The sequence below is a fragment of the Hermetia illucens genome, chromosome 5 (genome assembly GCF_905115235.1).
Source record: "Hermetia illucens chromosome 5, iHerIll2.2.curated.20191125, whole genome shotgun sequence".
Lineage (NCBI taxonomy): Eukaryota > Metazoa > Arthropoda > Insecta > Diptera > Stratiomyidae > Hermetia > Hermetia illucens.
In genome coordinates, this window is record NC_051853.1 from 110873860 (window position 1) to 110900319 (window position 26460).

The 26460-nt window shown below is 38.0% G+C and overlaps 2 protein-coding genes across 4 annotated transcripts; one reads left to right on the plus strand and one right to left on the minus strand.

The window, feature by feature from the left end:
* The first annotated feature begins 383 nt into the window (after positions 1–383).
* On the plus strand, positions 384–7571 carry LOC119657714 (regucalcin-like). 3 transcript variants are annotated; one of them, XM_038064754.1, is made up of 6 exons: positions 400–571; positions 643–648; positions 710–869; positions 6273–6704; positions 6979–7117; positions 7172–7571. In XM_038064754.1, the coding sequence occupies exons 1-6, from the start codon at positions 521–523 to the stop codon at positions 7362–7364; spliced, it is 981 nt and encodes a 326-aa protein (XP_037920682.1). In that variant the 5' UTR covers positions 400–520; the 3' UTR covers positions 7365–7571. The 3 variants fall into 3 exon arrangements, with proteins under 3 accessions (XP_037920684.1, XP_037920682.1, XP_037920683.1); XM_038064756.1 differs by lacking the exon at positions 643–648 and having other exon boundaries at positions 384–523; XM_038064755.1 differs by lacking the exon at positions 643–648 and having other exon boundaries at positions 401–571.
* Positions 7554–25573, minus strand: LOC119657713 (protein ovarian tumor locus-like). Its single transcript, XM_038064752.1, has 12 exons — positions 25393–25573; positions 19733–19959; positions 19577–19674; positions 19368–19522; positions 18929–19306; positions 18734–18870; positions 18533–18661; positions 11891–12797; positions 9032–9132; positions 8606–8962; positions 8139–8543; positions 7554–8032 (listed from the first exon to the last, which is right to left on the minus strand). The coding sequence occupies exons 2-12, from the start codon at positions 19946–19948 to the stop codon at positions 7913–7915; spliced, it is 3003 nt and encodes a 1000-aa protein (XP_037920680.1). The 5' UTR covers positions 19949–19959; positions 25393–25573; the 3' UTR covers positions 7554–7912.
* Positions 25574–26460: the final 887 nt, after the last annotated feature.

The following is a 26460-nucleotide window of genomic DNA, read 5'->3' on the forward strand; positions in this document are numbered from 1 at the left end:
TATTCTTGTTCCTGTACTACTTTGCTACATCCAGTTCCTTTGCCTCCTTATGTGATTCTTCTTAATTCAACGAATAAATATATCGGTTTGTTCTTGTGTCGTCTCATGCATGTTCATATGCGCTTTCTTCACTCTTCTCTATCCTAGAACGGTTTCCCCAGTGCATCAATAATGTTGCAATCTATTGTATATGCATATGCCATAACGGCAGTTAGCCGCATTATCTGATATACAATATGTGTATAAGTATGACACAACATTTAACAGTAGCAGAGATAGACACTTTTTTCAGTTTGAACCTAACTCACTTTTTTGATACCATAATTTTTTCGCTCCCGACAACACTGGTTACTATTCCGACCAATTCAATACGACTCTGCCACTTTTTTAGCATTATAGACTTCGCTTCCGACAGCATTACCGACCACACTGAGGCCAGCGTGTTTCGAGTAGCTCAGTAGTTTCTGCTAATTCACGCAGCCAAGGCGAGTGATAAGATTGCTTTCGCTAAAGATAGACAATGGTACTCAAATCTACTTTAATATTGTTTTCATTTTGTCTTGTCCATAGTGTAAGTTGTTACGTAATAATACATTAGCACGTCTTCTACGTCATAGTATCGGTGTTATATTGTCGTTTTAGTTGGTGGTATTAAGTGTTCAAACAACTTTCATGGCGTTACAATAACATTAATTGAATACTTTAATAGACAAGTTACCAGGTCGATCAACTACCAGGTCCAATTGCAATACTTGGAGAGGGTCCGCATTGGGATATAGAGAAACAGAGTTTATACTACGTGGATATACTGAATGGAAGCGTGCACCGATACTCTTATGAGGACAATAAAGTTTACAGTGCCGATGTTGGTAAGTACTGTTTCTTCCTAATGGTAGACGGATTTCAAAGCTGTCAATTTCGAATATTATCGACTATTCCCATGGCTATGCATTCTTTTCGATCACAGGTAAATCCAGTCGGCAGTCCCTTTCGAACGAAATCCAAGAAATTGAAATTTATTATCTCGTGGTTGCTGTATGAACATTTATTTACTTGTAGAGTTTAACCAGATGCACAGATATTTTTCATACAATGATATGATCTACTTATTTTTAACTTAATAAAGGTCTCATACTTAAAAATTCTGTGATCAGGCGCAATCTAGGGTGAGACAAATTTAAAATTAAATATACTTTAGGGAACAATAGGCAATCGTATTGAAAAAACATATGGAAAGATACTAAAAAGTGAAAAAAGAAATTTAACTGGCAAGAGCAGCTTTCACTGTAGACTATGATAACTAGGTCTTAACCGATACATATATTGCTTTTTATTTTTTATTTATTCAAAAATTGCCCATGTTCTACATTTATTCAAAGTTCGTCCTACCAAACCTAATTTTGAGACTCATGATACATTTGGCATTGTTACAATGAAATTTCAGACTTTTTTTGATTTGTCGGCTAAAATTTCGAAAAACTTCCAATTTTACTCAGAGACTGACAATACCAGATTGGATAACAATCCAATTTGAACCTACGCTTGACCCTTCTTTAAGGCATTTCATTTATTGGCTATTACGGAACACTAAAGGCAATGGTGGCAACGTCGGCACCGAAGACGAATCAACCAACAACATCAAACCGCACTGATCAAACACAAGCACGAACAAGAATAAGGATAGGGGAATACAACTTTGAGACCGTTGACAATTTCTCCTATCTAGGGTCGAAAATCACAACCGATAACAACTACGATGATGAAATCCGCGCACGGTTGTTGTCAGCCAACAGAGCCTACTTCAGCTTACAAAGACTGTTCCGCTCGAAACGTCTCACCATAGGGTCAAAGCTCTTACTGTACAAGGCTATGATCTTGCCAGTCCTCATGTATTCCTCGGAAACTTGGGTTCTTAGCAAGAAAAATTGCGAACTCTTGGCCGCGTTCGAGAGAAGAATCCTCCGAAGAATTTTTGGCCCCCTACATGAGGATGGACGATTCCGTAGCCTACACAATGACGAAATCTATGAGCGATACCATGACCGTCCGGTTGTGGATAAAATCCGGCTCAATAGGTTACGGTGGGCGGGTCACTTAATCCGTATGGATGAAGATGATCCCACCCGGAAAGTCTATAAGGGCAATATCTATGGTAGGAAAAGAAGACGAGGCAGACCCTGCCTAAGATGGAGCGATGGCGTGGGCCAGGACGCCAGACAGCTTTTAGGGATATCGAATTGGTGGACCTCGGCGCAAAACCGGGATGTCTGGAGTTCCTTATTAAGGCAGGCCTAGACCGGATACCGGTTGTTGCGCCGTTGATGATGATGAAAGGCAATGTCGTGTTATTTTCTTCGATTTGTTCTTTAGCCTATGCTCCATTCAGTAGTCAAATCGGTTCGTTCATAGATGGTGTGAATGAAGTCAAGGGCTTTCAAGTCATCCAGCGTATCAAGCCATCGGTTTTTAGATAGTTTCCCATCGATTTCGATGCTCAGGCCAATCCTAGCTAATAAATGCTCGTTAGAACGAATTGTATACCCCGAAGACACCTCCCTCTCTCCCAATCAGAACACCAGACCGAAAACCCCTTGACAAAAGGGTTAATTTATCTTCAATGAAAAACTTTTAGTTCCCGAGATTCAAACCCGGGGTAATGTGATCGAGAGGCTGGCGCTCACCATCTGATTAATATAACTTTATCACATAATAAGCAGAGCTCATTATCACTAGAACAAAGTGATAATAACGTAGTCTCGACTGTCTGCTTCTAAGATGATCTCGTCGAAACCTTTCTCAAAATTAGTAAAAATAGATCAGAAGCGGGACGCCTATCGCTTCGTTTATGAAACGTTTTATCTTTTATGTAAGTAATTTTGAAGATGAAAACTTTATTTTACTTCAAAATTCATTTTCAATTCAATTTCAAATTTAAAAAAGCTATCACGGAACATAATATATGCGAAATCCTTAATATGCATCACATCTCCTAGCCAGGGATCTGCTTACAAGTTTCCATTGTTCAATCCACATGATCTTGGCGAACTTAAGTCTTCCAGTTAAATGTTGCCTCTTAACTCAAGTTTTGACTTCTACACCAGTTTTTCAAGAAACCTGTGGATTATCTGATTTAAGACTTTTCAATTTAGAATCATTTTTAAATCCCTATTGCCTTTGTGACATTTGCAGCCACTGCTGGGACTATTAAGCTTTATTCATAATTAACAGCAGCAAGCGTGTCCAGCACAGCACAGACGAAAGTATTCATACTGTCCAGCACTGAATGTATCACCAATAAAAGAATTTTTCCATACATTTACTGTGAGAGTATTCATACTTACCAGCAGCAAGCGTCCAGTCAGCACAGGGACGTGTCAGATACGGCATAGACAAATGCCAAGAAGACTCGTCTCCCGGCTTGAATTACGAATGTACGCCGTTCCGCGCATCCCAGTGCGATTTTGTGTAAGTGTTTAGTTCTTGGATTAATGCAAACTAATGAAAAATGAATGCATGTAAAATGAGGATGGTTTTTATCGACAAATACAACTGCCGGTTTTTCTGCATGACGTTGTAATCATAATCAAGCTGATGATAAATTCACAGCTGAAAGAGATTCAATATTGCCGCAATATTCCTTTTTTTTCCGAAATTACAAACTAAATTGAAGTTCGCATTGCACTCTGCACATGGAATCACGTTATATTTGCGAAAATTTGAATTCTTCAGAGGTATATTTTGATACAAAATGACCTCCAATGGAACAATTCCTATGCTTCCTCGCTTCGTCAATGAAATCGCTTTCCAGTTTTCTTACTGGGACGCCTTCCAGCACGGGAAAATATTCTTTGCAAGAGTTCGGAGGTGTGCTGTGCGGATACGGAATGCCTGCTTTTGGTAAGTATGAATACTCTCATAGTAAATGTATGGAAGAATTTTTTTTGTGTTTGTCACGCTCTGTGCTGGACACACTATCTTCTGGCTGGTATGAATACTGCTGGTAAGTAAGGATAGTTGCATAGTGAATATACGAAGGATACTTTTGTGTCTGATACACGCTACCTGTTGCATAATATGAATAGAGCTTTAGTCCACCTACCGACATCTTTTCGGGAGAATGAATTTTGCTTGTCATCCGTCCTTCTTCTTTTTCTTCAGCCTTTGTCCCGTTCACAAGTGGGGTTGGCTCGACGTGATCGATTTTTCCATTTTTTTTTATCAACTGCCTGATCGCGTATCAAGCCACCGTTGTTTCGGCCGGCCTTTTGCCCGTTTACATCGACTTCGATGTTCAGACCAATCCTGGCAAGTAAATTGTCTTTAACGCAAATTACGCGGCCATACCATCGAAGACGTCTCTTTCACAGTTTTGCCACGAGCGATGCAACCCCATATCGATCGCAGATATCCTCATTTCGGATGTGTCACCCCATTAGTCCAACGCAACATCTTCGTCTCCATTAACGCAAGACTTCGTTCATTGTCTTTTATAGTCGGCCAACACTCAGAACCGTAGAGCGACAGGACGGACGATATTGCGGTAAATTTTAGATCTGCATCACAAAGAACACCAGTTGTGGAACGACACTTTAAACAGGTCACGTTAATTTGTGAAGCAATTCCAGATATTTAAATCGCTTAGTTCTGGGTAGGTCACTGCCGCTGACAGTGATTGTTCCTGTTTCATGGGGATCGGTCGTTAAAAACTCAGTTTTATTCAGACTCAATCTGCGACCGTGTTGCATGAGGCGATCATTCCATTTTCTGAGAAATTGCTCGAGATCATTTTTGCTATTAGACACTAGGAAAACATCATCTGTATAAAGCAGTGTATAGGGCGCTGGACGTTGAATGTCCCGTATGAAGCGCCCAGCTTCCGGTATTCCCAATTGTTTGATACTTGCTCCAACTTCTACGTTTTTGACCAAACGGTGAACCTGAAAAGAAAGCAGAGGAAATATTGAGCCCACACCCAGTTGCCTTGATTATCTCACTTCCAATCTGCGATCTGCTACCCCGATTAATTTTCTTTTCAACCGTTTCGGCAGTTGTGAGCTTGATTCGTCATCAGACCTCGTACGACCTTTTTTTAAATTCAGAGCCCCATTGTTTGACTGTTGTTAAAAGCAAAACCTTATTAAAATCGGTTAACTTTCTGTCTGTCATTGTATTGACACGAAACTCGGTAGAAAGGTTGGAACTGTGAACCCCCAAGAATGTGGCGAATTACATTGCTGAACGTTGAACTTAGGGGAGAGTTTCCAGCAAGTTGAGACGCACGGTGGCGCAGGAGCTGAAATTTGAGGCGCAGTTTTATCGCCATTGTGTCAAATAATGAACGGTATGCCTGCTTATATGCATGATTGTATTTTAAGTTCGAAATCTGATTCCTATAAAAAAATACATTTCTTGGAAGCTTTTGAAAAACAAATTACAGTGAATTAATAGTTAAGGGCGAATTTTATAATGAAAAATATTAAATCCACGAATAATTCTCTGGATTCATGAAGAAGTCAATATTTGTTAGTTTTCAATCAAAGCAGGTCGCAGTCACTAGTGAAAACTGGGGCATGAACACAAATCTTCGCAGCCCACGCACGCTCTTGCATTCACTGCCTTCTTTCACAAAAAGTCACGGTGTGTTACATCGCGTCAACTCCCCAAGCTGCGTTCTCAATTTGCACCTGGCATTATGGTGTTAAGCACGCCAATTGGACAGTCGATGATTAGAAAAAAAATAATCTTCTCGGATGAAGCAAAGTTTATAATAAATTGTTTGGTCCGATGAGAGAGATGGAAAGATGGTGAACGATACAGTGCTGGAGAGACTCCCTGCACTATTACACATTCGCCATATGTGATGTGGGGATGCATCAAATCGGCGGAGATTGGTTTGATCATTTCTTGAGATCATTTATGAATGTCATAAAATATATTCACATCATTAATGTAGGTCTGGTGCCTACAACCGAGAAGGTTCCAGGAGATATAAGTCGAAATGAAATTTTCCTCGTTTCTTATCATTTTTGCAATTGTAGCTACCAAACTTGAATATAGGATGAAATTTTTTTCTTATAATTTTATGCTTTCATTGTAAAACTTGATATATTCCAAGAACTCAAGTGGAGATACGTATGTAACGGAATTATAATCCTAGTTATAAGCAGGGAGTATATCCTATAATTTTGTAAGAATCCAATTCGTTCTTTATTAAAAAATTTGTTTCTATTTTAGAAAGATATAATGAACAGGAATTTTCTCATTACTTTCAGAGAATGAAGAATCTGTGTCATTCATCATTCCTGTTGAGGGAGAAAAGGATAAATTTGCCGTGGGAATAGGACATCGTGTGGGAGTTTTGTCTTGGGATGGTTTCGCTACAAGTGCCAAAATTGAGAGAAGCGTTTTTGAGGTGGAATCCGAGGATAAATTGAAAGGCAACCGTTTCAACGATGGAAAGGCTGACCCGGTCGGCCGTCTCGTAGCAGGAACCATGCAAAAAGAAAATCACGATGCACCACCAGAAGAACGCATTGGCAATCTTTACTCTTACTCTAAGGAAAGTAACGTAACACGTCTCCGTAGCAACATAGCTATTTCAAATGGTTTAGCGTGGAATGAAAAAAATAGGAAAATGTATTATATCGACTCGTCGGATTTTCGTGTTCGAGAATTTAACTACGACTTGGAAAAAGGAGCTATTGGTAGGTCCTTACTCATTACCGTGATATCTTAATGAATTTGTCAAAGAGCAAACCTACACTCAAAACGTATAACTAAAACCAATTCATTTAATATGACGGTAAAATTCACATTAATTTCCACCATAAACACATTTTTATCAAGTTACCAACTAGTACCCAGAAATAAAAATTAAGATATTTTATCATATTCCAATTAAAAGTACTCTTCCGACAGATGCGTAGGTCATACGTAAATCGTGCACCAAAAAGTCATAAGTGAAATGTTCCATTCCAGACGAAGTTCGGGTATTAGCGGATTTCCACGTTGATGGAAACAAACAAGATTTCGCACCTGACGGCATGACAATTGACAAGGACGGATTTCTGTACGTAGCAACCTGGGGAGGATCAAAAGTACTTAAAATCGATCCATCGTAAGTATTGTTATGAAAGACGATGTTCCACCTCCTAACGACCTAATTCTCTAGAAACGGAAAAACTGTCAAAACATTCGAATTTCCTTGCGAACAGATTACTTCATGTGCGTTTGGTGGACCGGAACTCGACATTTTGTACGTGACTAGCGCATCTTTTGGCGATAAACCTCATCCAGCTGGCGCTCTTTTCAAAGTAACTGATGTTGGAGCTAAGGGATTGCCCATGCAAAAAGTGAAATTGTAACCTGTAGCCAGTAAAAACATTCCAATTGCAACAATGCAATAAATACATTGGATGGATTGCAGTTCTGATGAAATGTCCACACTACTTGATCTTTTCCCAAATACTTTCTAATTAAATCAATCACGCAAAACGCATTGCGTTCAATTACGACAATTGATTTCGCTTCGTTACTAACTGAAATAAATTAACCTGGTTCTGAAAGTTTTATATTTAGAAATTTTTGTTTACATTTTGTAATCTTGGTGGTCTGACATTCTCTGAGATATGTCCTCTCAAATTCATATATTTCGTCATACGAGAAAGTTGAAAGTGAGGATAGCTTCTGTATTTCAGCTAACTGTGGTGTTAAATAGTTTATTATTCACGCCTCGCTTCCTAACAGTAAAATTACGGATACAATAAACTTTTATAAAATCAAGCGTCAGATCAAATAGTTTAAATAAAAGCAACATCAAAAATATTCGCCTACTTTAAATGCCTACCAAATGTAATGAGATGTTGAATACGATCGAGTGAACAATTCATCATATTCAAAAATTAACACATAATTAACGTGATGAAACACTGATAGCTGACGTAGCTGACGGCGTCGATGTTGCATTATTATTTGGAGTTGCTGCGGGTGTAACACTAGTTGTCAATGGAGGACCAGCCGGATACCAGTACGCCTGTGCAGTTTAAGAAATATTTTATCTTTTCCACTGACCGTATCATCATATTTTAAAAAGTTCCATACATAAGCATGTAATTTGCATAATATTGGATAAGACTCACCGGTTGCAGCGATGTTCCAGTTGCTGGCATCCCATTTCCATTGCTCGTGGGAGAGTAGTAAATTGATGGGTATCCCATGAACGCATAAGATCCATTATCGACTGAATCCGCATTAACTACAACTGGTGTTGGGTCACTGATGTTTCCGGAAGCCATAAATGGGTTGGGTTGGAAAGCTGGCGGTGGTGGTGGAATCATCGGCAGTGAATTAGGTGGTGGCAAATAAGCCTGGAATGTTGGACCAGGATGAGGTGCTTGGGGAATTGGGTACATTCCGTATGGCACAGTCATTATAGTTGGTGTTTGCACATAAACACCTTGCTGTGATTCATTATCTGGATACAATGGCACACAAGGTCCACTATAAGACATTGGTCCAGCCTGTGTACTATATAGTGGTGAATTCTGTGAATAATATTAAATCAATTTTTTCTTCATATACAATTCAATTAACAAAAATTCATTACATTCATAAAATCATTGCTCCATGTTTCAGTAGTTATCAATGTCGAAGTGGGACTCGTCTGAATGGTTTGTTCGGATGAATTGTTTGCAGTGGTATTGGCTGCAGACACTTTGCTATGACTGCTGACCCCAATTGCTGCAGACCCAGAAATTGCCGGATTGTTTTTAGTGACTGCAGTATTATTCTGTTTCCCTGGTAAATCTACGTGACTGGACCGTTGTATGTTCGTAACACTACTAGCACCTGATCTAGGAGTATGTTTTTCATTCCGCTTGCTATTGAAATAGCGCGAGGAAAACCTCTTTGTGCTATGATGAGTATTTGTTTGATTGGCATTGTGATTATGATCGAGTTTAATCTTGAGAGGATAAATAATGTATAATAGTAACAGGCAAACATTTTTTTGTTTATTATATTTTTTCCTTACTGAGCTTCCAATAGAATTCTCCTTATCGAATTTGACATTTGTCTGTAAATCGGTTGCCAATCTATTTACCGCATCGTTCTTCTCGCTAGTAGAGTTCGCTTCTATAGTAAAAATAATTTCGTAGCATTTTTATTCTTCTCAGAATACTTTGCCATAGTTAACTAGCCATGACCTAAATACTAATATAACTACCATTCGCCTCTACTTGCATTGCAATAGATAACCTTTATTTATATTTACTTGACAACTTTTTTTGAATTTTTTTTAATAAAAACCAATTGTTTACAGTTTATTTGAAGTTTATCAAGTTCCAAAAGTAGTTGTAAATTTGAAAATCATTTTTTTAGAAATCAAGTTTTTAGGGCATATTACAATTGACAGCAACATTGGGCATATTTGTATACCTAAATAGGAATACGAATACGAGTACGATGATTTTCTATTATTAATACGGATATATTCGTATTCGTATAAGCGAATATTTTCATATTCACACGGGTGAGTACGGCTGTAATATTACTTCCGAGAGTGAATACTAACCTGTAACCAATTGTTTTCCAAGTGCGAGTACGAATTCTTTTGTATTGAAATGATTTAATGATCTGATCATGTTGTAGGTATTTTTGAAGGAGTAGGACAATATCTAATAAGAAAGTTAAGAAGCGTTGTCGGTGTAGACAAACAAATATATACATATAAACTCGAAAGATATTTTGAAGTTTGAAAAATTGTTTTGTGAAGAGAAAGCACTTGAAAACAAAAACATTTTCTTTTGTGGTTGTGGCTGTATCAACTGAATATGTGTTTCGGACAAAGTCTGTTTCTGTATCGGACAAACGTCTGAGTGGGTCTCAGGCATCAGATAGTCTGTATCAGACAACAGGCAGGCAAATTTCTGAGTCTGAAGCAAACAAATGGTTAGGCAGGGCAACTGCACAGTACGTACATATAAACAATTAAAAGTTTTAAAGGTAAGCGATTCAAAAAAATATGCGTTTTCTTCAAATTATGGTAAAATCAGTTAATTTATAGTATGGGTGAAAAGCTAAAATTCCATTATTATAAAAAAGGGAACCATTCTTGCTCTCATTCTTGGTAAACCGTATAATTACCGTGAAATTGCCTGATTAGGAGTAAGTGCTGTCATTGGTGGTAAAGGGGATAATTACCAAAAAATAACTTAACTAGAAGGGTTTCTACATAGGCAAAAAAATTGCCATGCTGGAAAGAGTGATCTACCAAATTTACGGTCGAACAGTAAGAGCAAACAAAATCGCGCAGAGAATATACCGAACTGTGCTTCGAAAATTGTTAACCGCAAAGCAACTTTTAAGAAGGTCCACACAAATTTTTGACAAGTGAGGCCTTTTTGTCCATTTGAACATTGAAGCCTCGATGTGTTGAAATTGGTCTAAAATCATATCGTCCTACAAAAAGGCCAAAATTCATCAGACCATGAAAAAGATCAATTTGAATTTCGCAAAGCTGTACCAAACATTCCCTGCATCTGACTGGGAAAAGGTAGGACTTTCATGGAAAGTAATTTCAAAATATTTGCTATTACAAAAACTTATTGAGGCTAGTTTTATATTTTTAGCTCTTGTTTAGTGATGAATCCACTTTTAAGGCACTGACAGACCAGTTTGTTTCCGTTCGAGGATGATAAAAAAGGTACCACTACCACCCTTCCTGCGTTCAAGTAAATGCTAAACACCGTCCGTCAATGATGGTTTGGAGGAGAGGGGTAGTGAGCAAAAGTCCTGCGTCCTTGCACTTTGTGGAAGACAGCAAGGACCAGCAACAATATTTAAAAGTCTGATAGTCTTCCAAGCAATTGGAGACTATAATGTACCCTGCTATGCCGCGAAATCTGTCAAGAGGTGTTTGTCTAGTCAAAACATCGCCGTTCTTCCTTGGCCACCTAAGTCTCCTGATAGCAACCACATTGAAAATGGTTGGAGTGTTTAGAAACAAATAACTATATTTGATTTAAAATCCCCCCTTTTAATAAATTCATCACTTTTTTATCCTTTTGGAAGCGTAATTTATATTATTTCATATGTTCAAATGCTTTCTTAGTGTTCATAATGCGATGGCACTGCACTGTATATGTGTGCACTATGAGCTGGAAAATGGACACCTGTCTGCCTGGTGTCTGATGTCCGAGGCAGCTCAGACATTTTTCTAATACAGAAACAAACTTTGTTCGAAACAGACATTTATTGTCTGCCGGATGTCTGAGCCAGACACATAGATTTGCTGATACAGAAGCACACTTTATCTGAAACATACATGTATTTGAAATAGATATTTACCTTACACAGACATTTGTCAGTCAGATGCCAGATCCTAACGCAAGCACAGAAGAAGATATCTTTGCTTTCAAGTGCATTCATTTTCTGATTTCTTCTATTTATGGGATATTAAGTCCGACTTCTCCATACACATGTATGTATCATACAACATGCTTAAATTATTAAGGCGCTAATATTCACTATCCAGGCGAATACCAACATTGCAGAGTACAAAAGAATTCGTATTCGCCCTTGGAAATATGAATCCAACAAAATTGGTAACTACGAATACGTTTGTATTCACTCTCCGAAGAATGTAGCGTATTCGTACCTGTATTCACTGGTGTAAATACGGAAATATCCTTTTATACGAATACATTTGTATTAATATTCATAGAAAATAATCGTACGAATATATTTGTATTTACGAATACAAATATTTTCCAATTTCACCCGAAATTATAATGATACAACAATCTACTACCGTTACTAATTCCAAGTAAACACCAATATGAATATTGAATGCTATCAAAGAATACGAGAATGGGAGTTAGTGAAGTCTTACCTGTTGTTTTCTGCATTTGAAAATAATCAAAGCCTAAATTATAGAAGAACCGTAATGTAGGTATATCCTGAGGCAAATCATCCCCTGATGGTAAAATAGAACGTGTTGCTGCAAAATTAACTCGCCCTGGAAGTGCAGACAGTGTATGATGCCGACATACATTAGAAGTTGTCATAGTATTCGACGAAGTTGATGTCATAGCCGAAAAAATTGGTGGTGGCGGTGGAGGAAGGGTTCCCAATGTAGGAAAATATGCACTGGAGACTGGCTGAGAGCCTGATGACGCCGGCTGAACGTAAACGCCATGAGGAACCACTGGGCCTGGCGGAGTCGGGAATGGTTGACTATTATACATGCAATAGAAAGGATTATGAGAGCCTGCATGGATTACACCATTTTCGTAAGGATAAGCATAAAACGAATCCGGGTATCCTTCATGTCCATACGCCGCAAAGTGATCACTTGAATCAAAATCCAAGTCTTTTTCATCTTCTTTCTTTGAATCGCGTTTAGTGTCGGTGCCACTAGTTAAGTGAGATAAGGCTGAGTTCGCGCTATTGCGTCGCGACTGTCGGCTATTATCACCATTGTTAGAGTGATCAACATTGAACGGCATCGTTATCATCTCGTACGACTGTGGATAGTAATGCTGTATCGACGTGAATTGCTTCAGCTGATAAGAAACATCCTCTTTGCTTGATGTGATCTCGTCTTCTGTGTAAATTTCCTTTTTGATAGTAGAGATGAGTTCGCGGTATCTGCTTTTTCCATTCAATTTACGGCACTTTTTTCCATCATTTGAACCAATTTTTTCCGGACATCTATCAATATGTTTTTGATACCGGAATGGCAGCGGCCATGGCTTAGCAAGCTCTGACGGTAACGGTTGTAACGATTCATATGGAACCTGAAGTGAAGATATAATTCAAACATAATATTAAATATATCATATTATTTCTGCACCTCTGATAAATAATGGCCTTTAAATTTTTGCAAAATGTATGAACGAAATATGTATAGCTGCTCGCAAAGTATGTAAATTTCTCTTTTATTACTTCGATTAAATGAAACATAATCTCAGTGACAAAATTGCCAAGTAACTTGAGAAACCAAATGATGAGCAGCGTTTGGTTGCTTTAAACATATTCTTTCTAATGAAACTCATAAACTAATCTCGATGGGAACTCATGAAAACAACGACAAAATTCCATAGTTCAATATACACATGCGACTACTACTCCCCCAATTCCCCATTCCAAGTTCCAATTCCTTTATTCCAACCAGTAAGATTCTAAGACATTAACAATTGGCGGAATCAGCGAATTGAGCAATTTAAAATACACATGGCTAATAATAAGACTGAAATTTGAAAGTTTTTGCCAATCGTCCCTTCGTCTTCAGCATTTTTCTCAGCCGCGACTAGAATAGTACTGTGAAAAATATTTGAAAAATTGATTTTATTTGTTTGCATTTTTCGATTTGATTTACCTTCAGAAATCATGTCCTACATTTTAATAGAAAAATTAAAAAACATTGAAATAATAAAAACTTGTTTCTTTTTCGTTGGTGTGGATATTTATTCTTGCAAATACCGATATTTCGGGAACCACTTGTTCCCTTCAAACTTGTTAGCACTGATGAAGGGAACAAGTGGTTCCCGAAATATCGGAATTTGCAAGAATAAATATCCACACCGACGAAAAAGAAACAAGTTTTTATTATTTCAATTAATGGAAACACCGCATAATTTCACTCAGATTAAAAAACATGCATTTTCAGCTTCGTGTAGGTGCTATCAGTCAGGGAGAACTGTAACATACCAGGTGGGCTGAAAAATTCGTAGGCTAACACACAGACAGCGCTACTAGTATGGAATCCACATGATTTTTAATGATAGCTGTCGGACTATTGGTTTATGGGATAAAATATTTTGAGTGAAGCATCTTTTGTTAGTTCGAAGGAAATGGATAAAAAGGATTTCCGTGTGTTAATTAAGCATTGCTTTTTGATGAAAAAATACTGTTGAAACCAAGGCTTGGCCACCAGGAAAATTAACCGTTGAGATGTTTAAACCCGGCTAACTGAGCACAGGACAATGCACGCAGTGGACGCTCCAAAGAGGCACAACCATAGAAAAAGATGGCAAAATAATTTCCGATGGCCACAAAGAGAAATTGATCGAAATAGTCGAGGCTCTAAAGACATAAAAGAAACGTGCTGGACATAGCGTGCATGACTGCTGGAGTGTGCAAAGACTCTGTTCAAGGTGGGTGCCGCAGGAGAGTTGACGATTCTGAGCAATGTTTGAAGCTCTTCCTCCATTTAAAAAAAAAAAACCGAATTTATGCGTCGATATGTGATAATGATGGACGGAACATGGCTCCATTATTTCACAACAGAATCAAAACGATCGTCACCTGAATGAACTGCACAACAGTCGGCTGGCGAGGTTATGGCATCAGTATTTTAGGATGCGCGTGCTATAATATTCATCCACTATTTCGAGAGACCATCAACCCTATTACATAGCGTTTTTCTAGCATTTGAAAGATGAAATCGCGGAAGAAAAAGAAAGTGTTCTTTCATCAAGACAATGCACCGTGTCAGAAATCAATGAACACGATAACAGTTAGTTGGGAATTCTCAAAACGAATATTTCAGCCATGGCCAGCTTTGGTCAGCAAGGCGGATTTGCGCTCAATATAATTCGTAGGCATGTCGTGTTTTACGAATTATATAAAGGAGCATTCAACATCTGCGAGCCGCTACGGTCACGCTGCTCCCAGGGCAGAGGTGAGGCAGCGTCTGACGATTTGCCTCTGCCCTGGTAAGAAACCGTAAAGCCGCCGTCGCTTGACTTTTTTTAAGTTAGTTGGGCTTCTCCAGATCTAGCGCCCAACGAGTTTTTCCTGATCAGACTAAAGACAAATCGTGCTATAAAAATGGCATCGAAAAATTGTATGACCAGTATACAAATATTTTCCAATCGTTGTATCGCCTTTGAAGGCAACTGTATTGAATAACATAATCATGCAAGTAAAGAATAGCATCGAGTTAGTGGAGAAATTTGCTGCACACAAAAATTTGGAGGAAGGAGACTTATCATTTGATGTAAAAGCCTTATATCCGAGCACATCAACCAAAGAAGCAATTTAGAAACCCGTGGGATTGGTTAACGGAACAATTCGTGAAACTAAACGAGAAGAAAAATTGCGAAAATCTGCGCAGAACTAGCAGCTCTCTGCATGAATGAGAATCACTTCATCTGTAGAGACAAATTTTACAAAACCACTTCAGGAACTGCAATGGGGAATGCGTTAAGCCCACTGATAAGCGAAGTTTTCATGACAAGTATAGAAGAGGAAATCGAAAAACCGGCTATCATGGCTAAATTTTGAAAGCGTTACGTAAACGACGTACCGATAATAATCTCAAATGAAGATATCGAGAAAACGCTGGAAGCACTAAATAATATACATCGTAACATAACTTCCACAATGGGAAAGAAAGACAGAATTGCGTTTCAAGACTTGGCAATAATAAGAAACAACAACAAACTCGAGTTTGAAATATTTAGGAAGAAAACTTACCAAGAAAACATACCATACCGAGGACCTCAAATCACATATACGAATAGAAAATGGCGACTTACCACAGTATGGTACACGGATTGCTAGTGATACCTTTGACCGACGAGCGTTTGAAAAAGGAATTAAACTACAAAAAAGTCACAGCGATGAAAAACGGATATAGTAAAGAAATAGATTGAATATTACGCAAAAAAAAAAAAAAAATTAAATAGGCATCAACTCGTACTACTTTTCAAACAGAAAAAAAAAAAGAATAATCCATCTATCAGAGCGAACATTACTTTCTCATAGTTAACGAACAAAATACGAAATACATTTTCAAAACACAACATCGAAATAGTAAGGTTCCACCGAAGACAAATCAATAAAAGAAGAGATGAGCGGAATTTATAAGGTCAACTGCCCGGTATATGAAAAACTGTATATTGGTTAGACAAAAAAGCTAGTGACATGATTCGAGGAACACAAAGAGAATAAGCCAAAGGAAAAAGCGACTACGCCCGAAACATTAAGTCAACGGTAGCAAAACACATGGTGGGAGAGAGAGATACTGTAACGATGGATAAATTAGATATTATAAAGCGGATGTGAAAAGCACTTTTTTGGATGCAGTCGGGAGCATATGCATCATCAAAGGGAGGCAGATAACCTTGAATCACGACGAAGCAAACTGCGCAACGAGCTTAGTCAATTTTTTCTTTTTAAATAACCACAGAAATCGATTAAATGGTTGATTGTAAGCAAAAGAAATTCGTACTAGTCTAACCGTCGTTTTTCCATCGGAAAAAAATCATTTTTTTCAACGGTTTTGCGCACATAATTCGTAAACCATGCATTTCATATAGAAATGATATTAGGCCGAAGCAATACATATTAAATAACAATGACAGTCAAGCTGCACTGAGGGCATTGAGCAGTCCTTTGATCATCTCGAAAATCGTTCAGGAATGCAGAAACCGTTTGAACTCTATGTCTAGATTCAATACGGTGGAACTACTCTGGGTACCTGGTCACTGTGGTATAGAGGGAAATGAAATCTCGGACGCTTTAGCGAAAGAGGGGTCAATCTCCCCTATGCCGGGACCGGAGCCAGCAATTCAGGTATCAGTAGCATTGGCTAAATCTGTTTTCAAAAACTGGGAACAAGTTTCCCATAACGACAGGTGGCAGAGCTTAAATGCTGCTCGACACACCAAACTTTTCCTGCCAGAACCCAACATACGTACCGCAAAGTTTATCCTGTCGAAAAGCAGGACTTGCAGGTGTATTGTGGGCATTCTGACAGGCCATAATTCACTAGCTGGGCATATGTTCAGAATAGGAATTACCGAAGATGATACGTGTCCCTCCTGTAATGAGGAAGCGGAATCCACGGAGCATTTCCTATGTGAATGGACGCATCAGGCATCAGATCTTTGGTGCCGATGTCCTCCAATTGCGACGGGTCGCATCACATCCACTAACGGAAATTCTGCGATACGTTAACGAATCCGGAATATTCCGTTAGACGGGGGAGGCGAGTACAATGGGCCAACACGGTCCGAGTGCCCAGAAGCTGTAGCTTCTCCCCCACCATACACACACACATACACACACACACAAATAACAAAAAGAATGGTACTTTTCATTTCATTCGTTCGTCAAAAGTAAATTCGTAATGTCAAAAAAATTAATAAGTTCAAGGTCCAATACCGCAAAATCAGTAACTTTTGGTGGAAATTGATCTAAAGCTCTTTTAAAGTACTTGAAAAGGCCGTTAAAATAAGGTATGATAGAAGTCAGTGGGATAAATAATAAGGGAGATATGATAAAAATAATGTAATTACCAGAGTTTTTGATATAAAAATTAATAAAAATAAACCTTGGTTTTCTCACATAAATCTAAAGTAAATCAAATCCTTTGAGAATCTACTGTATTTAACCCCTTGCAATAAATTCTGAAAATCTTCTGAATATAGAGTGCGTAGTTTCGAAAAACATTACTCTAAAATTTTATTATTTTTCCAAAAAAGAAATCATTTTTTCAAAAATATCTCAAAAAATAAAAATGATAGTGAAAAACTGCTAACTTAATATTTAAATGAGAGAAATGCCATTTTTTCGTAATTTAGTATTTTGTTCACTATAATTTTTATTTTTTAAGATATTTTAAAAAAAGTTATTTTCATTTAGAAATAAAAATTTTTTTTGGGGGTAAATCACAATTTTCTCTGAAACTGCGTTCTCTATATCCAAAAATTTTCAGAATTTATTACAAGGAGCTTAATACAGTAGATTCTGAATTTAATTTAAATGAGAAAACCAGATTTTGTTTTTATTGATTGAAAATTCAAATTATTTATCGCATTGACTTTTATCATAACTCATTTTAAAGATCTCCTCAAACACTTTAAAAGAGCTCCAATTCAATTTCCACCAAAAGTTACTAATTTTGTGTTATTCGACCTTAAAAGTATTATTTTTTTTACAAATTTACTCAGTCCATATTGCACCTACAAAAAAAAATCAAAAGTACCATTCTTTTTGTTATTCAATATGCTTTGGTTCTGCCTAATGCATGCAAGAAATGGAAAGTCTATAGTGCAACGATAATGAGACACTCTAAATGACTTGTAAATACTTTTCTCCATTTTCTTTTGCTTTTCTAACAGGATGTAGTTTGATGTATTTTTGAATGATTTTCTATGCACTTGTTTTAAGTACCTGCCTTTTAAAATAAAAGTGCTAAATACTTTCTCCACGGTAGATTTCATACATAAAGAATGGTCACACCCACTTGGTCAATGTTTTACAGTAATCAAAGTAATTTTAAAACAGAACTTTGTGCAACTTTTAAAACCTCGACTTGCAATAATTGCGCAATTACAACTTACTTCGCGCTAGATTTAACGCTTGAACAACCGTGCTACGCTCTCGGAACACCACTCTCATCTTTCTTTTGATATTAATAGGCATAAGAAATATAATAAGGGACGAGGTATTTCATGCTAAATTCCTGTTCTCATCAATATCTGGACACTGCAAATGATTTCATCAAAACTTTTATTCTTACCGTATGCTTCTGAGCCAGCTCTTCAATATAGACAAGACATGGTCCTTTCTCGGGAGACATATCTTGGATGTGACAATTGTAGAGATTACTTTGCGACGACCCCAATTTCACCAGGCATTTCACACCAATCTAAATTTTTATAAACAAAATGTTCTATAATTTCCAAATAATATGACATTTCAACAGTTTGAAAATACTCACCTGCAGATTAGACCCTCCCGTATACCAATTCTTAAAGCGCTGCTCTTTTCGTTGTTCGCTCCATGCATCAAATTCAATATTACGATATATATCGGGATCCAATGCCTTTGCTACTTTGTACGGAAATGGGGTTATTCCTGTAGATACAAATTCTTATTGAAAATAATCGTTCTATACCAGCAACTTTTCCCTCACCGTCTTTCAGTAGTTGCTGAACACACGAAATATATTTTTCAGGTAATAAAGAGTCAAGTGTTTTCGTGATTTTCTGATTATCATATTGAGCAGCTTCTATTAAATGCATGTCATGGTGCAAGTTGTCAGCAAATTGGGGGAAATTCGGATTATGGAAGTGACAGAGAATACGGTTGTCCAATATGCAATTCGTCTCCTCGGCAGTATCCAAATCAAATCCCCGACCGTCCGCATAAACTATTTTTCTCGGATATGGCCCAATATAATGTGTCTTAGATTTAACAAACTCCAACGTATTTCCATGCAACATTTGCTCCACAGCATACATCACATCAGGCAATTTGAAAACATGTTTATAAAGTATTTCGTAGCAAACCCCTGTTAACGAAAAAAAAATTAGAAAGACGGCTATAATGCATGACTTTATTTATTAACCTACCTTGGCAAAATGCCGCGGTTTCTATGAAACCAGAAGTAAAAACTGTATCAAAATGTCTCTCCGGGGTGAAAAATACACGGAAAACTTGTTCAAAATTATTTTCTTTGATCAAATGTGTTCCAGTATTATAAGCTTCGAATAATATAACATTTCGCCTAGAAATAAATATTGCTATAGGGAGCGTTAAACTCTTAAATAGTATAACTCACCTATACATGTACGCAATGGCCCGTAGTTCCATAAGTGTTCCATATGTTTTCGGCTTTGACATTTCATCCAAATACTCATCAATATCTTTATCAATGCCCTTTCAAAATAAGCCCATGTTACTTTTCACCAAAAAAGTGCATTAGAAACACAATTACCTTTTGGAAAAGAGATTTACACTTTCTCATGTAATCAACACATCTCTGGCGAATTATTAAGTGATGCAATTGAGTATCATACATCTGTTCCGAAATCGAACGGAATAGACATGAAGAATCTCGAGCAGTGTGCTTCCTATAAAATCCTCTTTGTTCAAGGAACTGATCGTAGGGATCAGGAGCCTGTCGACTTCCAGATGCAAACGGACGCGGCATTGTTGAGATACCTGTAAAATGCAGTACACTTTGAATTTGCTTCCTGAGGGGCGCCCATGCCAAATAATGCATTTTTAAGATTTAATTATCTTAATTATATCAAGAATCACAGGAAATAAAGAATTGAGAAATTGTCATTCACTCGGCGAAACCCGAAGTTGCTTCTATTTTTTATTCGCAGGAAGAAAAAAGAGCAGAAATTCTGAAGTTATCGATTCTTAATCTATTTAATGTGGAAGTTGAGTCAAGGCCGTCTCTTATGAATGACGGATGGGTCAAGATGCTTTCCGTGAGCATTCTGGTAATATCCAAAAGTTGGTGGCAACTAACAATTGAAAACTCACTGTTAGTCAGAAATGAGCAATTAATTTTTCAATTTTCAATCATTTAACTGACTTAACTAATCAGCAGTTTTGACCGGTAACGGCTAAATATTAAAAAAAAACAGCCGCATTAGTTTGAAAAGTTTCAACATGGATGACTCACAACTGGGGATTCCCGGGGATTTGAGTGATTTACCGTTTGAGGATTTTCGTTACTACCTCGAGTAGTTTTATTATGATTATGGGAAATTTTCATATCCAGCAACCCGGTACTTCTTCGGCTCAATCGACAACTCTATGTTTTCCACTTATCCACTTTCAGGTGATATTGACATTCATAGTCTGGATTTTGGAAAGAAACGACAAATTGGACCTATTATGGCTTTGTTAGTAATAATGCGATTTCCACCAAACTTGGTACGATCATGCTCTATGTTATAGCCTACGTTACTGCATTTCGTGGTGCTAGAATGAACTTAAGGGGGGTTTTGCAGCTAATTACAAAAAATTACAGTAATACACTATTATTAACTTTATTTGAAGAGATATCGGTATAAAGGACAATTCGGAGCCTAGACACCATATAGAAGCAAGCTCTTGATGTCTTTCAGATTTTTTGGTTGGGTAGTTTCTGAGAATTAGTCCGCTGAAGAGATGATCGTTTTTGACCCCCCCCCCCCCCCCCCCCACTGCCCACCTTTCCGAAAAATGACAAAACAAATACCAGCTTTGATACCCCACAAGACTATATTTAGTGGCAAAAAAATTACACAAAATTTCGCTCGAGCGAAGTTCGAGCGCAGCGATTAAAAGACCTTCCCACCTCTCCAGTTGATCGATCCACAATTCCGCAGTCAGATCTTATAACGCACTTTCCCGACGTGGCCGACGACCTGTGTAGCACCCGAAAAAAAGGCACTTTTGATGGCAGCGTAATTCTCATCGATATTCTCAGGCGGGATACTCATTATATATGCTGCCTCCCGACCAGCAAGATTACTAAGTGATAGCTGGAACATACAGGCGGTCGATGTTGAATTTGGGGGATCGCAGTTCTTCAAACCTGTGAGAAGTAAGCCAACGCAAGCGACCATTTGAAGGCGATCCCCTTCGAGCCCGACGTCAGCGTCTCTCTTGTTACGCACATCCTAGATAGCGAGGTGGGCAATATGCCACCAATGACGAGGCGGTGGAAGTTGCGGAAATCCACGAACTACCCACCATTATTGTTATGGTCGCCAAGACCATGTTTCCCCATCACACATCCCAGTAAGGTGTTGTCAGAGCCCACCCTGACATTCAAATCACCTATCACGACCACGATGTCACCTCTAGGAAACATCCCCTGAACTGCGTGTAATTACTCATAGAAAGCGTCTTTCTCCACCATATCGGAAGTCTCCGTTGGCCAATAGCATTATACAATTGTGATACTCCTGCAGTAACAGTAGCTGTCAGAAGCAACCCATCAACCCCAAATACTCTACAGAATCCCACCATCTTACTTCCCTTCAATTTTTAGGGTACATATTTTGAGCCCTCATAAACATTTCGAAAAGCACTAATTAAGCGCTTTCATTTAATACCCCACATGACTATATTCCAGCGCCCAGCTTAAACTCAACAGAAAATAGGGGTACTTGCCTATGTCAAGAGATTCACATGTCACACCTTCCTATCTCTCTAAATTTTGTGATGATAGGTTCAGCCGTTTCCGAGAAAATTGAATGTAACGGACAGACATCAACTCGATTCTAATAAGGCTTTGTTTTACACAAACCTGAAAAAAGTTACCACTGACGAAAGTCAACGTTAAGGCTATTTTTATTCTGTAAAAAATTATGTATAAAACAACTTAAAATTTGTCCGAAATAAACTTTGTTTTCGATTATACAATCTTATAATCAGTTCAATTTCCGAAATCAGACATAAAATGTTTCGTACTGAAACACTCAAGCAGCAGCCGGTAGCATACATCCGCCAACGGAAATCTTACGATACTTAAGCGAGTCCGAGATACTCCACTAGTCAGGGGCGCCGAGTACAATGGAATCTTCGTTCGAAATGTGTTTCATACTTTCAAGAAAACTTTCAGGAAGTCCGAGCAACCAGGAATGGAGCGTTAACACAACACGTTAACGATTTAGAGCACTTTATTTCAAGACTATAACGATACATTTGAAGGCAATGTGATCCATCCAGGCATGAAAGATTGTCTAGATGACTTTAGCCACTTTGATTTGATAGTTATTTGTGTTAACCAAGGATGCTACTTCTCTAAAATTAGAAAAAGAGGAAACATGCAAATTGAAACCAAACTTGCCCGTTTTTTTTTGCGGAGGACCCGTATAATTAAGCTGATGAATCAAGCCTGGAAACATGGGAAGGAGATGGGTATATCGAAAGAACACGTTTCTTATATATTAAAAGATCGGACACACTTAACACGTTGACTGCGGGCGGAGATAAGCGTAATCCTTTCTTCTGGCGGCTTCGTTTTAAGTTGGTAGGAATATATTATCATATATTTATTACCTCAATACGTTTTCTCAACGAAAAATTGCCACGGATAATTGCTTTATAATTTAGCAAATTTCTACCACGTGAGGGCAAACAAAAATCCTCCTGTAAAGCCAACGTTCTTTGTCCACAAAACAAGACGTGAGGGCAAACAAAAATCCTCCTGTAAAGCCAACGTTCTTTGTCCACAAAACAAGACTATCGGAACCTCACACTTGGGCTATAAAGGTTTTTTTGCAATTTATGTGAGAAACTTCTAGGTATTTTTCCAACCACATGACCATATGAAGAAAAAAAATGTTACAACCCCCCCCCCCCCCCCCCCCATAATTTGCTTTAAAAAAAATATTAATCTTTCCTCATTTCTATTGGTTTTCTCCAATTTATTGTGCACGTTTCAATTCTAGGTTGTAATCATCATCATCATCATCAACGGCGCAACAACCGGTATCCGGTCTAGGCCTGCCTTAATAAGGAACTCCAGACATCCCGGTTTTGCGCCGAGGTCCACCAATTCGATATCCCTAAAAACTGTCTGGCGTCCTGGCCTACGCCATCGCACCATCCTAGGTAGTCTGCCTCGTCTTCTTTTTCTACCATAAATATTGCCCTTATAGACTTTCCGAGTGGGATCATCCTCATTCATACGGATTAAGTGATCCGCCCACCGTAACCTATTGAGCCGGATTTTATCCACAACCGGATGGTCATGGTATTGCTAATAGATTTCGTCATTGTGTAGGCTACGGAATCGTCCATCCTCATATAGGGAGCCAAAAATTCTTCGGAGGATTTTTCTCTCGAACGCGGCCAAGAGTTCGCAATTTTTCTTGCTAAGAACCCAAGTTTCCGAGCGATACATGAGGACTGGCAAGATCATTGTCTTGTACAGTAAGAGTAAGAGCTTTGACCCTATAGTGAGAAGTTTCGAGCGGAACAGTTTTTGTAAGCTGAAATAGGCTGTTGGCTGACAACAACCGTGCGCGGATTTCATCATCGTAGCTGTTTTCGGTTGTGATTTTCGACCCTAGATAGGAAAAATTGTCAACGGTCTCAAAGTTGTATTCTCTTATCCTTATTCCTCCTGTTTGACGGTTTGATGTTGTTAGTTGGTTCGTCTTCAGTGCTGACGTTGCCACCATATATTTTGTGTCGCTTTCATTAATGTGCAGCCCAAGATCTCGCGCCGCCTGCTCGATCTGGGTGAAGGCAATTTATACGTCTCGGGTGGTTCTCCCCATGATGTCGATATCGTCCGCATAGGCCAGTAGTTGGGTGGCTTTAAAGAGGATCGTACCTCTTGCATTTACATACAGGTTGTAATGGATGATGCAATTCTTCAGAAATTTCTCAGGATAAATGTAAATTCAAAAAAAAACCATCTTCGTTTGATTGCAGTTCGTAACGATGATGGTATTTATCTCATGCACCCAAAATTGTCTTTTTACATTGAAGTGTAAAGAGAAGGGGCACCTCCTCGTCTGAAACACTCATTTTTTGCTTGAGTTGGGAGGTGGTTTTTTAACTAAAGTTTCAATAAAATTAAACGGGTGAAGATTATTTCTCATATTGGTAAGAATTTGGTGAAAAAAACAAATACAGCATTTCGGTGACTTCAGGGTTTTCGGTTCTCCAAAACTGAAGGCCTCTGAAATACTCTATTTAGTTCTTTCACCATTTAATTTTATTGAAACTTTAGTTAAATAACCACCTCCCAACTCAAATTAATCTTGTCAACTTATATAATTTTATTTACTTATTTTCACCCAAAATTTTTAAGAAATATTCGATGCTAACTAAAGCTCACAAGATATCGCGTTGTGCGTGACAATGCCATATTGCCGATCGCCGCGACACATCGCTTTCTGTATGCCAAAGGCTGAAGGACTAAGCCAGTGATCAAGGGATTCCAATTACCCAAAGACCCATAGTCTTTCAACCGGATATCGTAGCATTTCATACAGAACCGATCGTAAAGGAATCCTTTACTAGTAAAAACATTCCGAGATGGGAGTGGCAAACACGAACTCCGGCGTTAAAGAGATCTAAAATTTTACACTTCTCTAATTTTGATATAACATAGCATTCTTTAAAGCTGTTTTTTCCACCGTTCTAACAGAAGCAGATAGACCGTTTTGTTGTATTTCAATTCGTCCCAAGAGTCTAAAGTTGAGTTGGAAGTAAAAATTCCAAAGTTGAGGCTTTACTCTTGCATGGGAGCTTATATGCATATGAATGGAAGAAACGCCTTCTAGATAATTTACACGAAAAATTTTTGCTTACAATTTTTTTTGGTACCAAGCACATAAAAATTAAGCAGAGGGAACAATACCTCATGATTTTGTAAAGACTGGGTGAGCAATTCACAGCGTGGTAACCGCAGGTGAATTACCAATGTCCTGGGATCGGAAGAAATTTCCATTTTACTTTGACACTCGTTGTTAAATGTAAAGGGTTGACACACTGCTTCACTATCAAGCTGTTATCACTATCCGTTAGTTACGCCATTTGTTAAAACGGTTGCAAGCTCCCTTTACAGTTTACTGAGCCCATCTTGATTGGAGTTGATCAAACACAAAACACTACTTTTACAACTATTACCTTAATTTATGAGCACCTAAACTGATCGAATGTCGATGCCAAATCCGTTTCAAGACAAATGCAGGTTGAAAGATGGCAAACCAAAGAGCTACACAAGTGACTGGTAAAAAACTGAGACGCTACCCAGAACAGCTTCACTTCTCGATACTCAACACTCGTAACCACTTTTCTTCTTAAAAACCGTTGTATATTCTGCATTCCTCGTATTCTCACTCCTTCCCTTTTGTTCTATTGAAAAAGCCGAAATTGCCGGGAGAAGTATTCGCGAACTTCTGATTGGTTATCTAATACAGTTGGGTACAAAATTAGAGATGACAGAAATTCAAATTCAAATATGCAATGCACCTTGACACACATTTTAAGCTTGGTCAAATTAATCTTAGTAAAAATTTTTTTCAATTCCAATTGTGTGAAAATATCTGACATATGTAAGCAAAGTAATTTATAGACAAATAGCTTTTCATTTCGCCAAAATTTAAGCAGTAACACACAAGGAACATTTTCAATGATAAAAATTCTGCTGGAAATTGCTTCCATTTCAAATATTCAGGAGAAAATTAACGGAGTTGAGTTTTCAATTGAACATAACCGTATTCTAATGGGAAAGAAATAATTTAAAATAAATTATTATTATATACGGATAAGTATGACAAATTAATAAATAAAATAAATTTTCTGGTATAGGAACCGAAAACTATATAATTTACATTCTACTATTGCTTCTTCTCTTCGCAGTTTAGCTGCTCATTAAATAGACAGTGATTTAAAATATCTTCGTTATACGATATCGATGTCTGAGCTGCAGCCTTTCGATTTTTTATCTCGGATTGAAATACTGATTTCAATGATGGAAAACAGGTTTGTCCTTATTCCAAAGCAGACTCCATTTAATGCATCAATGTAGACTCCATTTAATGAAATGAATTGTAGCATTAGTGATAAAAGTATATCATGGCTCAAGTGGTTAAGGCGTTGGGCTGTTGTAGAAAAAGTTCGGGGTTCAAATCTCACTGGTGCCAGAAGGATTTATTATCGTGACTGGATGTCGGATGCCAGCTGTGAATAATA

Bases quoted from the DNA above. Each gene is read 5' to 3' on its own strand.
- LOC119657713 (XM_038064752.1), bottom strand. From the start codon at position 19,948: ATGCCGCGTCCGTTTGCATCTGGAAGTCGACAGGCTCCTGATCCCTAC. The intron at 18,871-18,928 runs GTGAGGGAAAAG...TTGTATCTACAG, and splicing joins TCAGCAACTACTGAAAGACG to GAATAACCCCATTTCCGTAC. The intron at 8,544-8,605 runs GTAATGAATTTT...TATTATTCACAG, and splicing joins GGAGCAATGATTTTATGAAT to AATTCACCACTATATAGTAC.
- LOC119657714 (XM_038064754.1), top strand. From the start codon at position 521: ATGGTACTCAAATCTACTTTAATATTGTTTTCATTTTGTCTTGTCCAT. The intron at 870-6,272 runs GTAAGTACTGTT...CATTACTTTCAG, and splicing joins AGTTTACAGTGCCGATGTTG to AGAATGAAGAATCTGTGTCA. The intron at 7,118-7,171 runs GTAAGTATTGTT...CTAATTCTCTAG, and splicing joins GTACTTAAAATCGATCCATC to AAACGGAAAAACTGTCAAAA.